Below are 18,965 nucleotides of genomic sequence, written 5' to 3'. Positions count from 1 at the left end.
TTTGTGAGTATTGAATAATGTACTTGTACTGTTTTTATAGAGCATATTCCTTATTTTGAATATCGATTTATTCTAATTGAAATGGATGTTACTTAAGTTTTTCATAAATGCTAAGGTAAAAAGTAATAATATACATTTTTGTTTTGTACTAATTAGTAATGAATTAACCTTAAAAATAATAACTTATAAATGGAAAAATGACCACTGCAAAAGTATACACGGTGCTAGTAATTAGTAATGTAATGCCAATGAAATTCACTACACAGTTAGAAGTGCCAACATATATCAATACAGGTGATATGTGATCCGAAAAACATGATGATAAATTGAATAAGCCTCACATGAGATTCAAACCATTTGAGAATTGGGTGGATGGTGCTCTCATGTTCTTGTTGTTCCTGGGATACGACATTCTTCATTGTAGACAATTTGTAGTATAGTACATTTTCTAACTTGAGGTATTAGCATTGCTTGTCATCCCATGCCAATTAAAAGAGACAAAAATATGGTATTTTTTTTCTTTTGTTTATCTTCCGGTAAATTTAGAGGCCTCCACATTATTATTATTTTTTTAACGGCTAGCTCACCGGTGTATTGGGACTGGTTACCTTGACCAACCCACGGTCCCTAGTTCGAACGTTATAACAAGGGAAACAGGATCGTCCATTATCTGCACAATCGAGAGTGAACAAGGCAATCCTGTAAACCCTCCCTTGTGACTCGAGAGCGAAACCAAGTCCTAATTTTGCACTGCCCCTCCTATGCACAAATTGATGTGAGTGAGACTCAAACAAATTGATGTGAGTGAGACTCAAACATGGGTTATTCAACTACAAGGAATAAACCTTACCACTACACCAACTTTGCTTAATCTCTCACATTCTTCTATTTGATAAGCTAGTCACTTTGACTTGAAGAAGACTGAAAGGGAGTTTGAGACGCCGCTAACATCAATGAACATTGATTCCATGAGAGTTTCTTTACGTAAGAGATTCTTGTGTGATGAAAACAAGCTTTTTGAGTTTCATCATTCACCCTATGCAAAGCGCAACTACAATTTTTGTGGTATGGCCTTCGCTCTTTGTCTGTTTCAGACATGGATAGACTTTCTTCAAAAACATAATGTAGCTTCATCCCAACTATTGCATTTGCCATTTTCTTTTGTATTAGTCGCTAAATCCTTCAAATGATATACAAAAATATTGTTTTAAGGTTTTACTGTTTAAGTGAATGTAATGTGTGCACATTTAGTAAAATCGTTATAGAATTTATACTAGTAATATTCAATACTTGGTTGGGATCGATAGGAGTTATCTAGGAAGAAAAAGATACCCAAAGTTTTTTAGCATAATTTCGAAGGTGAATAAGTGGCCACTTTGGATTTTGCTCCACAATGAGCTTGGATCCTAAAATCACAACAGTAATTGATATATTGTCGAATACTATTGTTACTATGAGATTCTCAAAAAGACCCTTAGTTTGTTTTCTTTTGTTCAAGTTTAGCAAGGAGTGAGGGCAGGGATCTCATCGATCAGATTGGCGGTTATTTGTTGCGATCAACCCATTTAATAATGAGATCCTTGTCATGCAGAGTAATGATTGAATGAATAACGATTTTCCAACCAACTTAATTAAAATTACCCTTAGTCTTAATGAAGAGAATATACTTCGAACTTTTATCTAATTAGATAATTGTGTACCATTATGTACTATGAAGTCATTGATGGTCTTCGAATGCACTACTTGTGTTTGATTTACTAACTTATAAAGTAAATATGAAATAACAAGAATAGAGACGAGAAGTAAAGAATTTGTTTAGTTATATGTATTTCAAACTAAACGATGAAAACATGAATGGTTGTTTTACAACAACAGTAAACAAAAAGGAAAAGATTCATTAAGTTTTTGAACACACAAAAACTTAACAAATAAACAAAGAGAATAAAGTAAAGAATGTGGAACACACCAACAAGATGGTGGCTAGGTCAAGTGATTCCCTTTATAGGCAGATAAGGAATCACGTGACAACCCAATAGATGTTGACACATGAAGGTTCTCAACTATCTATTGGTGGATCATTCAGATCTGCAGAGGTCTCTTTCCTTCATCTTGTTTGTCTCCAAAAACGGTATGAAAGAGAAATTTCATTGCTCATAAATAGTACAAGGTCACATGGCTTCATCTTGATCTTGCAACACGTGTCTTTGGGACCATCTTTCTATTCTTCAAAATCCCGCTCATACTTGACTTACAAATACTGGGCAATGAGTCATCGAACATATCCTTTAGACTTTGAAGATAGATCATGCATGCGCTCGCTGAGAGCTCGCTGAACGAGTCACTCGCTGAGTCTCTCAGCGAATCCATGACTCAACAGTCATGCCATGCCATGTTGTTATTACGAGTTGAGTCAATTTACTCAAAAAACAAGTCGACTCGTTAGATAACTTTATTCTATTGAGACTCTTACAATTAGTTGAGTAAATTTGGACCGAGTCAATACGAATCGCAAAAATATAATTATTATAGTTTGATATTATGATCGTATATTAAATATAATGTACATATATCTACATAATTTTGTGTGTTATCTATGTAGTTTATAATCTTTTAGTGTGAATTTGTAGATAAGGTAAAGTTATGCCTCAAAATTATTAAATATGTATTAATTTAGTAATGTATTAAGATAAACAACTTATATTTTGTTTATAAAAACATAATACGTATATAAATTATTATATATTATGTAATATTTATCCGTGAGTCACGTTCTGAGTCACAAGTTCAAAAATTATGTTTTCGAGTCGAGTCAATGTTACAAGTCCACAACTATGGATTCTTATTCCATCCTTTTATCTTATTAATTAGCTAGCTAGTATTTTACATTAAGATTAAAAGCATGTTTGGAAAGTGTTAGAGGACAATCAAATTTTTTTCCAAGATTGTTTATGTGCGTTTATATTTCGTGTAATGAAAAAACTTTCGAGGATATGCATTTCTATAGTTGTACTTTACAACTTATGTGACGGGATATTAATTCTTTGTAATATTGTCTTTGTATTCATTGTGAGTATTGATAAATACATTTGTACTCTCTTGGTTGAGTATACATTATTCCTTAATTTAGAATATCGCTTTATTCTAAGTGAAATGGAACTTAATCAAATACATTTTGCTTGCTAGTGGAAAAAGAATAAGAATAAAAATTTTACAAACGCTAAGAGTACTTATTTCCACAACTCATCTTTTACTTAGTTGATTCTTAATCAAGAAGAGTTACCCATTGAAGAATACCTATTGCATTGTGCATGTCAATAAACGATAAACCTTTCGAATAGCTAATGAAAGCCAACAAATTAAATTCAAAGACATTACGTGATGTTTGTTTTATTTTTCCTTGGAAAAAGTGGGCGATTTTATGTGTTGCATGTTCTACTCACACCAATGGAGATACTTCGCGGAAAGGATATTGAGGATATTTAAGCACAAATCTCACTTTTTTAATTCAGTACTCGTATTATATATATAGAGTATCATTTTTGTATTATGAATCATAATATTATAATGCATGGCATTGTAGTATACTAGTATTGTCATAGACCATATTCTTCCTTATTGAGTACATCATCCGAGCTAGCGAAAAGTACCTATTCATAACATCACCATTATTTCAACTTTTTGATTATTCTTTTACTACATGACAAAATAAATAATAAGATAAAGAGTACCGATTTTTAAACTAAATATATATTTAAATACCCTAAGAAATTAACATGTATTCCTTGGGAAGAATAAACACTATTTGTACCGAAAGTGATCATAAACATCTTTTTACGAATGAGTTATATATATAATCGAATATCGGAGATCAGTAATAAAATCTTACTACATATTGATCAGGGACAATAATGATACCGGTAATCAGTAAATTAAGTTCAAACCACTCCAAATGTATTGGTTGTGATCTCATAATCTTAAGCAGCATCGTTGAATCAGTGGTAAACACCTTGACCTCTGGATATATAGGTCATGGGTTCGATCCTCATCCCATGTAAAAGTTGGAGGGTCTTTTCAAGCAATTAGGTAGAAATGGAAGCAGCCTCTTTACCTAGGTAGAGGTAAGGTCTGCCTATATCTTAACCTGTCTCATACACCGTCAAAGTATTGGGGCTCAAAACCTGCAGAAAACGACACTGAGCAAGGAAAGTATATTCTATTCCGGTTAATCGCGTTTCATACATTTTCTTTGTGTACCTACCATGATATATTTCATGTTATATGCAACATGCATGTTAGCCTTGCCAATAAAAAAACAGCAAGCATTCACATGTATCTACTTTTTATCGATCTTGTTCTTTCAACAGTCGCTTGCATCCTTTCATCTGTATCCTCTTATTGCTGCCTAGAAGATTGAACGTTTGTTAGACAAGCAGCTAAGGCTAGCGAACATTTGTTCATTGACAATTTCTTTGTGTACGAAATTCTTGTGTGATGATAACAAACTTTTGAAGTTTGATCATTCGCTTTATGCAAAGCACAACTGCAGTATTTGTGGTATGGTCTCCGCTCTTTATCTATTTCAGACATTGACAGGCTTTCTTCAAAAATATAATGAAATTTGATCCCACTTGCTAAAGTTTCCATTTTTCTTATCTATGTGTCGAATATGATGCACTTAAGTTTTTTGTTAATGTGGTTTTTGCCAAGTAAATGTGTTAAGTATAGCAAGTTTGGTTTAAGATTTAAATAGTCCTAATGTTGTACTCTTATGTATTAACGATTTTAGGTTAGGTAGGAGTTATCTAGGAATAAAAAGATACCATAAACGTTTTAACATAAACTTCGAGGATGAACTGGCATAGAACATTTTTGGCTCTGAAATTCCCATAATCTCAACAAGAACTGTTTGTAAAAATTCCATGCGACATGGTTCTTACAAATATACTACATGTTAGATTATTTTATTTGGCTTGGCATATAATTTAATTTTATATACAAAAGTAGTATAGTATATATGTTTGACTAACCAACATAGGTAAAGGGTATATACGTTTGTCTAAGTAACAAATTAACCGAATCTAACATTTTATACGTACAGTTTCGATATTACTTACGGTTTGCTATAGATTTTGGTGGCCACTACTAGTAGAATGCTTACCTAAGTATTGGCAAAGAGCATTTCACATATTTAAAAAACTTTATAGCTTTGTAGTGAATGATTCTCTACTACATCTTTTTATCGAAACTTAATATATTTTTCTCTTGTTAATTGGCTTAAACATAAGTAAATTAACATATTATTAGCTTATTTTTGCAATTTTGACAATTTTTTCTGCATCTAAAATCGTAAGAATAGTTATACTTTACACATTTAATGAACTTTAATTATGAATGACTAATTTGGAACCCAAAATCTAGCATCTCTTCAACTTATTAATTATCAAGTTTTTCTTTCTAGTTTATAAATTGTATATAGTTCGATATATAAAAGAACAACAAAGCTGCTTATATCATACATGAGAAGCAGCATCGAGACCACACATATAACTTTTAATGCGTAACTGATGTACAAAATATAGTTTAAAAATTCATAAACAAGAATTACCAAATTGATATACTATCTTACACTTCGCGAAGGAACCTATTTTTAGTTAAGTGAGCTAGTTAAAGTAAAATTAAATTAAAAGAAGGGTTTTATAACCGAATTGGCACGATGTTTGAACTTAGAAGAAGCTAAAAATCCGGCAGTTTCTTTGTTTATGAAATTGGACAAAGAAGAAAGTAAAAAGTTAAAAACCCGTGTAGATACGACACATTTTCTTTTTATGAAATTCGGGTGCATGTAATGATAATGAAGTTTTGAAGTTTCATCATTTCTTAAATTGATACACTTTTTTCAAAAATATAATGAAGTTTTATCTCACTAGCTGAAGTTGCCATTTTCGTTTTTCCTTATCTTTGTGTTATATATGATGTACGTAAGTTTTCAATAAAAGTACTTGGTAATGTCCAAGTAAATGTTTAATTGTGGTAAGTTTGTTCTAAGACTTATATAGTACCTAATCTTGTACCCTTATGTATTAACGATGTTAAGCTACATGTTATCTAGGAAAATAAAAATACCAAATAAGTTTTAGCATAAACTTCTGAACTGACGTAGAAATATTTTCTGTTTTGAAATTCCCATATCTTAACAAGAATTTTATTTGTTGCAATTCCTTACTATGAGACTCTCATAAAGACAACATATTAGATTATTTTATTATTTGGCTTGGCTTTGCTTTTCTCTGGTTGGTGGTTGCGACGCGGTTATGTCTATAAGAAATATTGTACAAATCTTATATAGAAAAATTGTATATATGTTTTGACTAGTTAACCAACAAAGAATTTAACAGATTCTATAGTTACGATAGTATTTATGGTTATAGATTCTTGAGACCACTACAAGTACAATGCCTACCTTATTCCTACCTTATTGTTAGCAAATGACAATTAACATTTTTTTCTTATAATTTAGAGGTTTGTAATGAATGGTTCTCTACTATATATTTTTTTGTTTTCTTTTAGCACAAGTGAAATTCTTAATATTATATTATTTTCTTAGGTTAATAAATTTAAATACTAGTAAATTAACATATGACTAGATCACTTTTGCCGTTTTGACAATTTCTTTTGGATCCAAAATAATAAGCACAATTCTAGCTACTCAACACATTAGTAATGAACATTATGAATGATTTAGAAACCCAAAATCCATATCTTCCACTAAAGTTACAATTAATGGGCCGAATGACTTAGCGTTAACATGTTAGACTCAAAAGATTTAAAAAAGGAACCAAGGAATAGATCACGGATGATAATAGGGAGCGGTTAGGGTCCTAGATGCACTCAAAAAACAAGTTGCTGAGATCGAACTTACTGTAAAAAAAGAAGAAATAGTTATCGCAAGACATGGTAAGACACTGAGAATTACTTAAGCGGATTATTCATCATGAGACCATGGTTCAACGCCTCTGAGTCTAATATTCTCGTTTCAGGTGGGCAAATTTGCCAGTGACGAGAACACAGTTATTTTTTCATGGAATTAATAACTCTAGCACGACCAACAATAGGCCGAATCGTATCTTTGTTGATGGGAGTACGAGTCCTTTCCAGCTACTGTCAAAGAACACCAAATTAATTTGTTGATCCTATCAACTAAGGCCAACAAAATAGCTGATCTCGTGAATTTGACCTGTTTCAGGCAGCCTGATTGTGTGCATCTACAAGCTTATTACCTGATTTCAAATCCAGCTTATTTTCCTTCATGACCCACTAATCATTTTGAACGAGCTTATCACTAGGTTAATAAAGAAAGACCAAGAACAAGGGTGGTCTAAATTTTTCAATTGACATAGATAGAAAAGGCATTTGATCCTCCTAGCAGGAGGTTTTTGGATTCTATTTTACTACAAATAAAATTTCATGCTATATGGAGGTTCTGGATAACCGAGATCTCCCTTCAGCCCATGTGTCCATATATACTGGTCAATGGCTCACCCACTCAAGATTGCACGAGCTCTCCTGGAGACCGAATTGAATGTCCCCATTTATATTTATTAAGCTCTCAACTCCGTGATTATTAATCAAGCTATCTCCATGGCCGGCACCTTTCATGGCATTCGTTCATTTCTTGTTTGCATGGTTTTTGAGGGAGAACATAGGGTGTGCAGAACGACTTTAATCTACGCAGAATACTGGGGTGCTTAATTTTACTTAGGTGCGGGGTTGAAAGTACGTACATATTATTGTCGTCTCTCTTTAGTATTGGATTTTAACATCAAGAACTGATCTCCATGGCTGAGTTACAACACTGCTGCCCGGGTTCTCTCCCACTCAAATATCTTGGCTTACAAGTTGGCACAAATATGAACCTTCTAAATCATTGGAAGCCTCGTATTCATCTTTCTATCTTTTTGCTCTCATTTCCTTGAAGATTGAACGCTAGCTTATTTGACAAGCAGCTAAGGCTAGCGAACATTTGTTCATTGACAATTTCTTTGTGTACGAAATTCTTGTGTGATGATAACAAACTTTTGACGTTTGATCATTCGCTTTATGCAAAGCACAACTGCAGTCTTTGTGGTATGGTCTCCGCTCTTTATCCATTTCAGACATTGACAGGCTTTCTTCAAAAATATAATTGAATTTCATCCCACTTGCTAGAGTTTCCATTTTTCTTATCTGTGTGTTGAATATGATTACTTAAGTTTTTTTTGTTAATGTGATTTTTGCCAAGTAAATGTGTTAAGTGTAGCAAGTTTGGTTTAAGATTTATATAGTCCTAATGTTGTACTCTTATGTATTAACGGTTTTAGGTTAGGTAGGAGTTATCTAGGAATTAAAAGATACCAAAAAATTTTAGCATAAATATCGAGGATGAACTGGCACAAAACAATTTTGGCTCTGAAATTCCCATAATCTCAACAAGAACTGTTTTTAGAAATTCCTCGCGACAAAGTTCTCACAAATATACTGCTTATTAGATTATTTTATTTGGCTGGGCATATAATTTAATTTTATATACAAAAGTAGTATAGTATATATGTTTGACTAACCAACATAGATAAAGAGTATATAAGTTTGTCTTACTAACAAATTAAACGAATCTAACATTTTTGAGAGTTACGATATTACTTATGGATGCTATAGATTTTGGAGGCCACTACAAGTACAATGCCTACCTAACTATTGGCAAATAGCATTTCACATATTTAAAAAATTTTAAACATTCTCTACTATATCTTTTTATTGAAACTTAATATTGATTTCTCTAGTTATTTGACTTTAACATAAGTAAATTATAATAGAATTAGCTGAAATTTGAGAACAACAAAACTATTTATATCATAAATGAAAAGCAACATCGAGACAACATATATAACTTTTAATGCGATACTCATGTGCAAAATTTAGTTTTACAGTTCATAAACAAGAATTACCAAATTGATGTACTATCTTACACTTGGGGAAGGAACCCAACCAGTATAGCTAGCTAAGGTAAATCTAGATCGATTCATGCAAACCATTGTGAGTTACGTTAAGTGAGCTAGTTAAAGTAAAACTAAATTAAAAGTGAAGGTTTTATAACCGAATTGTCAATGCTTGAACTAAGAAGAAACTAAGAATCCGTGTAGAAACAAGGCAGTTTCTTTTTTTTTTTAGAACGGCAACGAGGCAGTTTCTTTGTTTATGAAATTTAACAAAGAAGAAAGTAAAACCCCGTGTACATACGACGCAGTTTATTTGTTTATGAAATTCTGGTGCATGTAATGATAATGAACTTTTCAAGTTTCATCATTTGACCTATGCAAAGCACAAGTGCACAAGTACTATAGTTTTTTGTGACATCGTCTACACTCTTTGTCCATTACATATATTGATAAATTTTCTAATGAAGTTTCATGCATCTCACTAGCTGAAGTCGCCATTTTCCTTATCTTTGTGCCGTATATGATGTACGTAAGTTTTTAATAAAAATACTTAGTAGTGTCCAAGTAAATGTGTAATTGTGGTAAGTTTGTTGCAAGACTTATTTAATACCTAATGTTGTGCTCTTATGTATTAACATGTTATGCTACGTATTATCTAGGAAAATAAAAATACCAATAAAGGTTTAGCGTAAACTTCGAGGATGAACTAACGTAGGAATATTTTTTGTTCTGAAATTCCCATAATCTTAACAAGAATTTTATTTGTAGAAATTCCTTGCTATAAGATTCCCATAAAGATAGCATATTAGATGATTGTGTTATTTGGCTTGGTTTTACTTTTCTAGATGGTTGTGACACGGTTATGACTTTAAGAAATACTGTATTAATTTTATATAGAAAAGTAGTATGTATGTTTGATTAGCTAACCAACAAAGAATTTAACATATTCTATGATTACGATAGTATTTATGGTTATAGATTCTCGAGAACACTACAAGTACAATGCCTACCTTATTATTAGCAAATGAGAATTAACATTTTTTTTTAACTTAGAGCTTTGTAAAGAATGGTTTTCTATTATATATTTTTTGTTTTCTTTTGTTACAAGTGAAATTCTTAATGCTATATTATTTTGTTAAGATAATAGATTTAAATACAAGTGATTAAATTAACACATATATGAACTAGATCACTTTTACAATTTTGACACTTTTTTTGCATCCAAAATAATAAGCACAATTCTAGCTACTCAACACATTAATAAACATTAATAATTTACTTTATGAATAATTTAGGAACCCAAAATCTATATCTTCAACTAACATTATATTTAAGGGATAAGTATCCTAGAATGTCACAAACTTTGGACGAATATCTATAGTAAGAATAACTAAAGTTTTGTGTATTGTATGTAAATAACTTTAAAAAATGTTTATTGTATGTAAGAAAACATACGTGGCAACCATATAGAGGTGTCACTTATTTGATTTTAATTGGTTGAATACAATTTCTTACATACAATAAACATTATTTTCAAGTTGTTTACATACAATACACATAACTTTAGTTATTTCCTACTATAGACACTCATTCAAAGTTTGTTACATTATAAGATACTTAAAAATATTTAATGGGTCGGTTGACTTAGCGTTAACATGCATGTTATGCTCAAAAGATTTAAAAGGGACCAAGGAATAGATCACGGATCAAGTTGAGAATTACTTAAGCGGATTCTTCCAGCCAATGTCAAAGAAAAGGTATATATAATATAATGCTCATTTCTCCCCCAAATTTGTTGATCCTATCAACTAAGGCCAACTCTAAAGTTCCATAATTTACTGCCTGCATTATCGGATCAAAATGCTACATCTATCTCTAGTGCTTCTTTCTATACATTAAAATATAAATTAAGGAAGCTTTAAATGACTGATAGTTTTGATTTCCATTTTCTCAAAAGATGCTGGCAACTGTTTGAGGATTATTTTTACAAAGTCTTTTAGGAATTCTACCACACGGGGCCTTTTCTCCTAGCACGACATCCTCATTTCTTGCTTTTAATCCGAAAACAGCTGATCTCGTGGAGGCGCTGGAAAACCAAAGATCTCACTTCAGCCCATGCCTCCATATATACTAGTCAATGGCGCACCCACACAAGATTTCTGGAGCTCTCGTAGTGGAGACCGAATGTCTCCAATTCTATTTATTAAGCTCTCAACTCCGTGATTATTAATCAAGCTATCCATGGGCACCTTTCATGGCATTCGTTCACGCATGGACCTCGGTTAATCTACGCAGAATATTGTGGTGCTTTTACTTAGGCGCAGTAGGGTTGAAAGTTAAAGATATTAATGTTGTCTCTTTATTATTGGATTTTAACATCAACAACTGATCTCCATGGCTGAGTTACATCACTGCAGCCCGGGTTGTCTCCCATTCAAATATCTTGGCTTACAAGTTGGCGCAAATATGACCCTTCTAAATCATTGGAAGCCCCATATTCATCTTTCTATCTTTTTGCTCTCATTTCCTTGAAGATTGAAAGCTAGCTTATTCGACAAGCAGCTAAGGCTAGCTAGCGAACATTTGTTCATTGACAATTTCTTTGCGTACGAAATTCTTGTGTGATGATAACAAACTTTTGAAGTTTCATCATTCGCTTTATGCAAAGCACAACTGCAGTTCTTATGGTATGGTCTCCGCTCTTTATCCATTTCAGACATTGATAGGCTTTCTTCAAAAATATAATGAAATTTCATCCCACTTGCTAAACTTTCCATTTTTCTTATCTGGGTGTTGAATATGATGCACTCAAGTTTTTTGTTAATGTGCTTTTTGCCAAGTAAATACGTTAAGTGTAGCAAGTTTGGTTTGAGATTTATACGGTACTAATGTTGTATTCTTATGTATTAACGATTTTAGGTTAGGTAGGAGCTATCTAGGAATAAAAAGATACCAAAAACGTTTTAGCATAAACTTTGAGGATGAACTAGCATAGAATATTTTTTGCTCTGAAATACCCATAACCTCAACAAGAATTGTTATTTGTAGAGATTCCTCGCTATAGGGTTCTTACAAATATACTCCTTATTAAATTATTTTATTTGGCTTGGCTTTGCTAGGTAGCTGCAGCATAGTCAAATGTTATAAGAAATATTAATTTAATTTTATATAGAAAAGGGGTAAGTATATATGTTTGACTAACCAACCTAGGTAAAGAGTATATACGCTTTGTCTAACTAACAAAATTAAACGAATCTAACATTTTCTCTAGTTACGATATTATTTATGGTTGTTATAGATTTTGGAGGGCACTACAAGTACAATGCCTACCTAACTATTGGCAAATGACATTTCACATATTTAAAATTTTTAAAGCTTTGTAGGGAATGATTCTCTACTATATCTTTTATTGACGCATAATATTATTCTCTAGTTAATTAATTTAAACACAAGTAAATTAACATATAATTAACTCATTTTTGCACTTTTGACAGTTTTTTTGCATCGAAATTTATAAGCGTAGGAGCACATTAGTTATGAACTTTATGAATGATTTGGAACCCAAGATCTAGCTTCTCTTCAACACTTTATGTTATTAGTTATCAGTCTTTTTTCCTAGTTTAAAAAATGTCGATCTTTCGATAAGAAGAGCAACAAAACTGTTTATATCGTAGCTTGGATATGATAAGTAGCATCCGAGACCGAACATCTAATTTTTAACGTGTTACTAATGTGCAAAATTTAGTTTTAGAATTTATAAACAAGAATTACCAAATTGATGTACTACTATCCTACACTTAGGAAATGAACCCGATCGTACATATGTAGTATAGCTAAGGAAAATCTAGATTGACTCATGAAACTAATATTGATCAAGTGAGTTAAAGAAAAACTAAAAATAGAGGTTTTATAACCGAATTGTCGCGAAGCTTGAACTATGCAAAGCACAACTGTAATTTTTGTGTTAAAGTGTTCATCTCATACATTATTAAACTTTTTTCAAAAATATAAATAAATTAAGTTTCATCTACTTGCTAAAGTTGCCATTTCCCTTATCTTTATGGGTTCAAAGTCCTGCGTGCTCTATGTCCGGAAGATTTGCAAATCCCTAATGCGTATGTTAAAACGTTCAAAGATCCACTTCACAACATCCAAGTTAACTTTTCTATTAATATACGTGGTAGTGTCCATGTAAATGTGCAAGTGTGGTGCGTTTGTTGTAAGATTTATTTAGTACTAATGTTGTAATTAAGATTAATTATCTAGGAAAATAAAGATACCAAAAACGTTTTAGCATAAACTTCGAGGATGAACTCACGTAGAATATTTTCCGTTCTGAAATTACTATAATCTTAACAAGAAGTGCGTATAAAAATTCCTTCTTGTAAGATTCCCGAAAAAATAGCATATTAGTTTATTTTAGTATTTGGATTTGGATTGTTATTGCTAGGTGGCTACGATATGGTTAAATAACAAAGAAATAATAATTTTATAAAAGTAGTAGGTATGTTTGACCAACTAGCCAACACAGCTGAAAAAATATATTTATTCCTAACTTTGTAACAAACAAGAGTTTAACACTTTCCATTATCATGATAGTATTCATGGTTATAGATTTTGATTCTAGAGACCACTACAAGTACAATGCCTACCTAATTATTGGCAAATGATATTTAACGTTATTCTGTTAATTAGAAGTGAAATTCTAAATACCATGTTATTTTTGTTAAAAGACTAAATACTAGTAAATTAACATATTATTAGATAACTTTTACAATTTTGATATTTTTTGTGCATCAAAAATAATCAACACAGTTCTACTTAATACATTAGTAATATACTTTATGATTTATTTAACCCAAAATCTAACACATCATATGTTTTAATTATCTATTTTTTGAGAGAAAGAAAAAAATTTAGATTGTTACTGTTGAGTTATAGATTTGCTTACCAAACTTGGTCGTTGGTGAGAATTCATCAGCGAACCATCAGCAAGTCCAGTAACTCTTTGCCAACAATGAATTTTTATCCAAATTGTAACTCAAAGCGGAAAGAATTTAAATAAGAAGAAGCCAAAAGTTACATGGTGGTTGTTCCAACTGTAAACCTTATAGGGTAAAGGTTCAGATGGATCCAAGATAAATGTTTCTCTCTCATACCCGATTTGGTAAAGAAGACAAAGGGCATCTGTCGCAAGTACTTCAAGCCAATGAGATCTCGACAACCACCATCTTATCACCAACAAGACAAGGTTGTGTTGCCCTACTTCTTCCCTATATAAAGCAACACAGCCGCCCACCAAAAGCTTGTTTGTCACCACAAGTGTGCATCACTTAGAAAGCGTGATGTTCATTTTTGTTGCTTGCCTTTGCAATGCAGGACCACACATAAGCACATGTTACTGAAAAAGCTGATACATATGGTAATGCTGTCACATGAGTTGAAACCAATTTCTTCAACCCTTCAATGCTAGTTTGTGTCAAGACAAATGTGGATCCAACTTTATCATGTGGGATGGATAGCTTTGGGGGTTGATATTCTTTACCCGAAAGAGTTTCAAACTTGGCGTTCACTAGAGCTAATTTATCTCGTTCGGGGAAATTGACTACTCTTCCATATATAAAATGGTAAAGTTCCATTGGCTAGGTATGACTCATCAGTACCACATTGAGCAATCGATCTCCACACATTCATAAAGCAAAACCGGGAGATGCCATCAGCGACGCTATGGTAATTATGAGTCACACCGATAGAGAACCCACAGTTTGGAAAAAGTGTAGTTTGAAGCGACAATAATGGAATCTTAATGTAATTGGATATCTTAGTATACTCTTCGAGTGGAGGAATAAGATGGTCAAACTTATCACAATTACAAGGATGGTATCCTGAAGATCATTAAAATCAAGATTACATTCCACAGACGTAAATTTTTCATAATCACCTTCAACATAACGAATATCGGGTATGATGGTAGTACTAGCTAGTAGGATATACAATTGCATTACCAGCAAAAGGTAGAAAATGTGTAAGGGTGATTGATAATGAGCTTGGGAATTTTAGTTTTGGTGAATTTAGTTTTAGTGAGTGCGGGCATTTGATAAAATAAAACAAAGTGAATGGGGTATGAAACAATAAATGGTATATCTATGAAAGTTGAAGGCAAGGATGTACTTCTTATTGTGGAAGGAGATGGTGATATATTACATTTTTCAAGAATAGATAAGATATGAAAGGAATCCATTAAACTGGATACGATATTTATATAGTATCTATAACTATGTGTGTAGAATGATTATCAAATGGATGAAGGAAAAAAATCATGCAATGTGTGTAGAGGAAAACATGCACAAGAAGGAAAATGAAGCTTACAAGGGGCTGGGTCCAAAAAAGTGTGATGCCATACAATTCACAAATACAAACAATAGAGCTTAAAAGGGATTGGGTCTAAAATTAAAATATACTCATAATACTGTTAAATTAAGTCACGTGCTAGGCCCAATATGATATTTAGTATTTACATATCTTAGTCATCTTATATCTATCTATCTATATACATATAAAGTTGTGAGCCTGAAGGTGGTTTAGCCCCTCTTCTTAATGATTACATTAATGATGAGGTTAATGTTTATAGCTTATTAATTCTAATGAGGGCATTGTAATCTATGTATACATGCATACGTGTATGAGGGCATTGTAATGTATGTATACATGCATACGTGTGAATATAGATAGGCTGAAGTTGTAACAATTGTGTGCATAATTATGATATTAATACTATCCTTTATGAATGTAACTCATATGAAATGTAGATGGATGGTCACGGATGGTATCTTTGTATTGTGTATATATATAGAGCATTCCCTCATAAGCACATACATAGTTGGGTTTACATGGCTAAGAACACGGGTAAGAAATTGCAAATTTGTTCGGCAGAAAATAATGAGGGTTTTTTGTTGGATGAAATCAGCCCGGGGTTTGATGGTACAATTGTTGCAATGGTTTCACGTAAATGGGATGTATATAAAACCAATGGATCGTATCTGAGTACTGATTTTATTCTCTCTGATGAAAAGGTAAAGATTAAAACCTTTTTCCTTTTTCAGATTACTGATAATTGTGAAGTTGAGTTGTGATTACTGATTCATGTTATTGTTTTGCAGTCAAATTTGATCCACTGTTTTGCAAGTCACAACAAATCTTATAAATTCTTAGCGAAGTTGCAGGAAGGAATGTTGTTTTCCTTTAAAGGATTCAAGGTTCATTCTAATCGTGGCACATTCAAAAAATTTTTTAAAGGCCAGTATATGCTTGAATTTGATGGTGATACAAAGGTTTCAAAGGTGACTGGAGATGTTGGTCGTTATCTCCGCTATCCGTTTCAGATTGTTGAATTGGAGGAACTCACACCAACTAATCAATTGTATGTTGTTGTTATGTGTTTTATGTTCTTACAATTTATAATTATGTTGTATTAGTTAAGATTCCCCAGTTTTAATGTACATACGTATGGTGATTGCATATTGCATGCTTGGTATGTATAGGGTTCTGCTTTGTTTGAATGAAGTAATGCTTATACTTGAATCAAGGATAATTATGGGTTTAGGAATTATATATATACTAGATATATTATATGGTGAACTTAATTATGGTCTTATCTCATTTTACATGTGAATGTTTGGTACACGAATACTTAGATAATTGTAATAGTTTCCATTAATCCTTATGTTATATGCAGCATGGATGAATTCACAAAACTATGTTCTATATATTAATCTCAATCTTTTCTAATGTTGCAGACATAATTGGCTATGTAACACATGTTGGGGAGATCTTGACGAAATCTATTGGTGCGACGACATTGGAGTTTAATTTCACAAATGAACGTGGGCGCCAGGTTCGTGTTACTTTGTGGGGAAGGTTGGGAACTCAGATGATAAAAAAGAAACTCGAAAACCCCGACCCCTATGCCTTGATTCTGACTGCAATGAGTGCAAAAAAATACATTGGTAATATTATGATACAATTTCTGTACATATATATTTGTATGTCGTATATTGTCTAACTAATTAATCATTGTAGGTCAACTTAGTGTTTCGAGCTCATCCTCGACCCAGTTAATTGATAATGATGACATACCTGTCCTGAAACAGTTTAAGACTGCATTGAGGTTGGTTTTGTAGTCTTTAGCGATAGATTTCATTTGTTTTGCATATTTGGGTAATTTTTCTTTTTCTCTCATCTTAACAGTGGTAGGGATTTGAGCCAAATCCCTGTGTCTAATGCTCAAACAATTCCCCGTGTTAATACACTTTCAGAATTGTTGGACTGGGGACGTATGAATAAGGCTGATCCAGATGATAAGGGAGATCGGGTTTATATTCTATTGGCAAAGCCTCATAACAGTTTCTTGTAGTGTTCATTGGTTATTAATGTGTCTTTGTTGTGTAGAGTGTTGTGTTTTCAAGCTCGGTGGAGGTTGTCGGTGTGCGAACAAGCAGTGGGTGGTATTTGATTACCTGCAACTCCGATAGATGCCGAAAAGGTTTGACAAGAGATGAGAGTGGCTTCAAATGTGAAGGTTGTAAGCAGACCGTTTTATATCCCCGTTTCAGGTGATTATTGTAGTTGTGTATGTATTTGTTGACGAACAACAACATGCTTAGATATTCTTAAAAGAACTTTTTGGTTTTAAGTAATAAGATTGAGATTGTTTATCGGTGAAAAAAAATTAGGTTTAAGCTGCAATTGGATATTAAGGATGAGACGACGACAACTGTTGTTACTTTATTTGATGATCCAGCTGAAACACTTCTCAAATGAACAGTGAGGTCGTTCATGGAAGAAGAGTTGCAGGTACATGTTTGAATCTTTTAGTGCATTGTCGTTATTATGTTTATTTTGATCTTAAAAATTGATATCTATTTTCAACCTTTAAAACTCATTACAGGATGAATCTGAGGATAATGTTCTCCCACCTGCTTTGCAGCAGTTGATTGGTTCAAGGCATACATTTGAGATACCAGGCCACACGTATTATTGTGCTGGGAATTATGAAGCATTTAACTGTACCCAGGTAATTTTGCCTGGCCCAGATCCACTGCTATTGGGAGCCAGTAGTAGTAACCATGATGTTTGTAAGGTAATTTTGGAGACATCTTCCAGTGCTGTTAAAGACCCAATTGGTGTGCCCACTCCATTGAAGACTCGTGAAACAAAAAAACGTAAACCGTAAGTATTATCTACCTTACTTTTATATTGAAGTGCATTCATCATTCTAATATATTCTGGGATTACTAAATGATATTAGTCGTGTGAGTTATTCCGGCGTTGTGGCTTTGCCTAATGGGAAGAATAAGTCAGTGCTGCAATTGGATGATATTGGTGATCAAAATAGGTAACTGTGTGACACTATGTTTTATTGTGAAACCATTGAATTAAAGTAATCCTTCTTATTTTTTGCAAAATACCAGGCTTTCTGGTACTCTTCAAATACATGCGGATGAGGGAAATGCAGAAGAAGTTGATGTAACCTTGGTTGATGATGTTTTTGAAGAATCGAACCAATCACCTCATAAGCTAAAGAAAGGAAGGTACACATCAAATCATTCATAGGTTTTGTTAACTAATTTGGTGTATGGACTAAGCTATTTTTCAATGGTCTGTGCAGAATTATTGTTGACTCAGAGTCGGATGGGAATGATGCTTCTGAAGAGAATTTGGAAGTTGATAATGAGCAGGCTTGATTGTTGAAGTCTATGAAAAGCTCATCCTCTTATAACTATCAAGTCATTTTAATTCTGTTTTATATTTTTTTTTGTTTTTGAGAGTCATAAAAATGGTTTCCCAGTCTTTTTGGATCTTATTGGTTGAGAGTTTGTTTCATTCCCATGGTCCATTTGGGATGCATCTCTCACAAGTTTATTTGCTTTTCCTTTATATTATGTTACTACTTCGGTTGCTTTGCGATGTTTGGTTTTCAACATCATCTTTGTC

General features: G+C 32.7%; 1 protein-coding gene and 1 pseudogene across 1 annotated transcript; one reads left to right on the top strand and one right to left on the bottom strand.

The window, feature by feature from the left end:
* Positions 1–14,305: 14,305 nt before the first annotated feature.
* LOC122591526 lies at positions 14,306–15,213 on the bottom strand (annotated as a pseudogene).
* A 649-nt stretch (positions 15,214–15,862) lies between these two features.
* Positions 15,863–17,385, top strand: LOC122591525. Its single transcript, XM_043763789.1, has 6 exons — positions 15,863–16,045; positions 16,133–16,392; positions 16,514–16,569; positions 16,769–16,978; positions 17,052–17,139; positions 17,220–17,385. Exons 1-6 carry the CDS (start codon positions 15,863–15,865, stop codon positions 17,383–17,385), a joined length of 963 nt encoding a protein of 320 aa, XP_043619724.1.
* The last annotated feature ends 1,580 nt before the right edge of the window (positions 17,386–18,965 follow it).

Source organism: Erigeron canadensis, chromosome 3 (assembly GCF_010389155.1).
Source record: "Erigeron canadensis isolate Cc75 chromosome 3, C_canadensis_v1, whole genome shotgun sequence".
In the NCBI taxonomy this organism is placed as follows: Eukaryota; Viridiplantae; Streptophyta; class Magnoliopsida; order Asterales; family Asteraceae; genus Erigeron; species Erigeron canadensis.
Note: the sequence above shows the minus strand (reverse complement) of the source record. Positions and strands in the feature narration are given on the sequence as shown.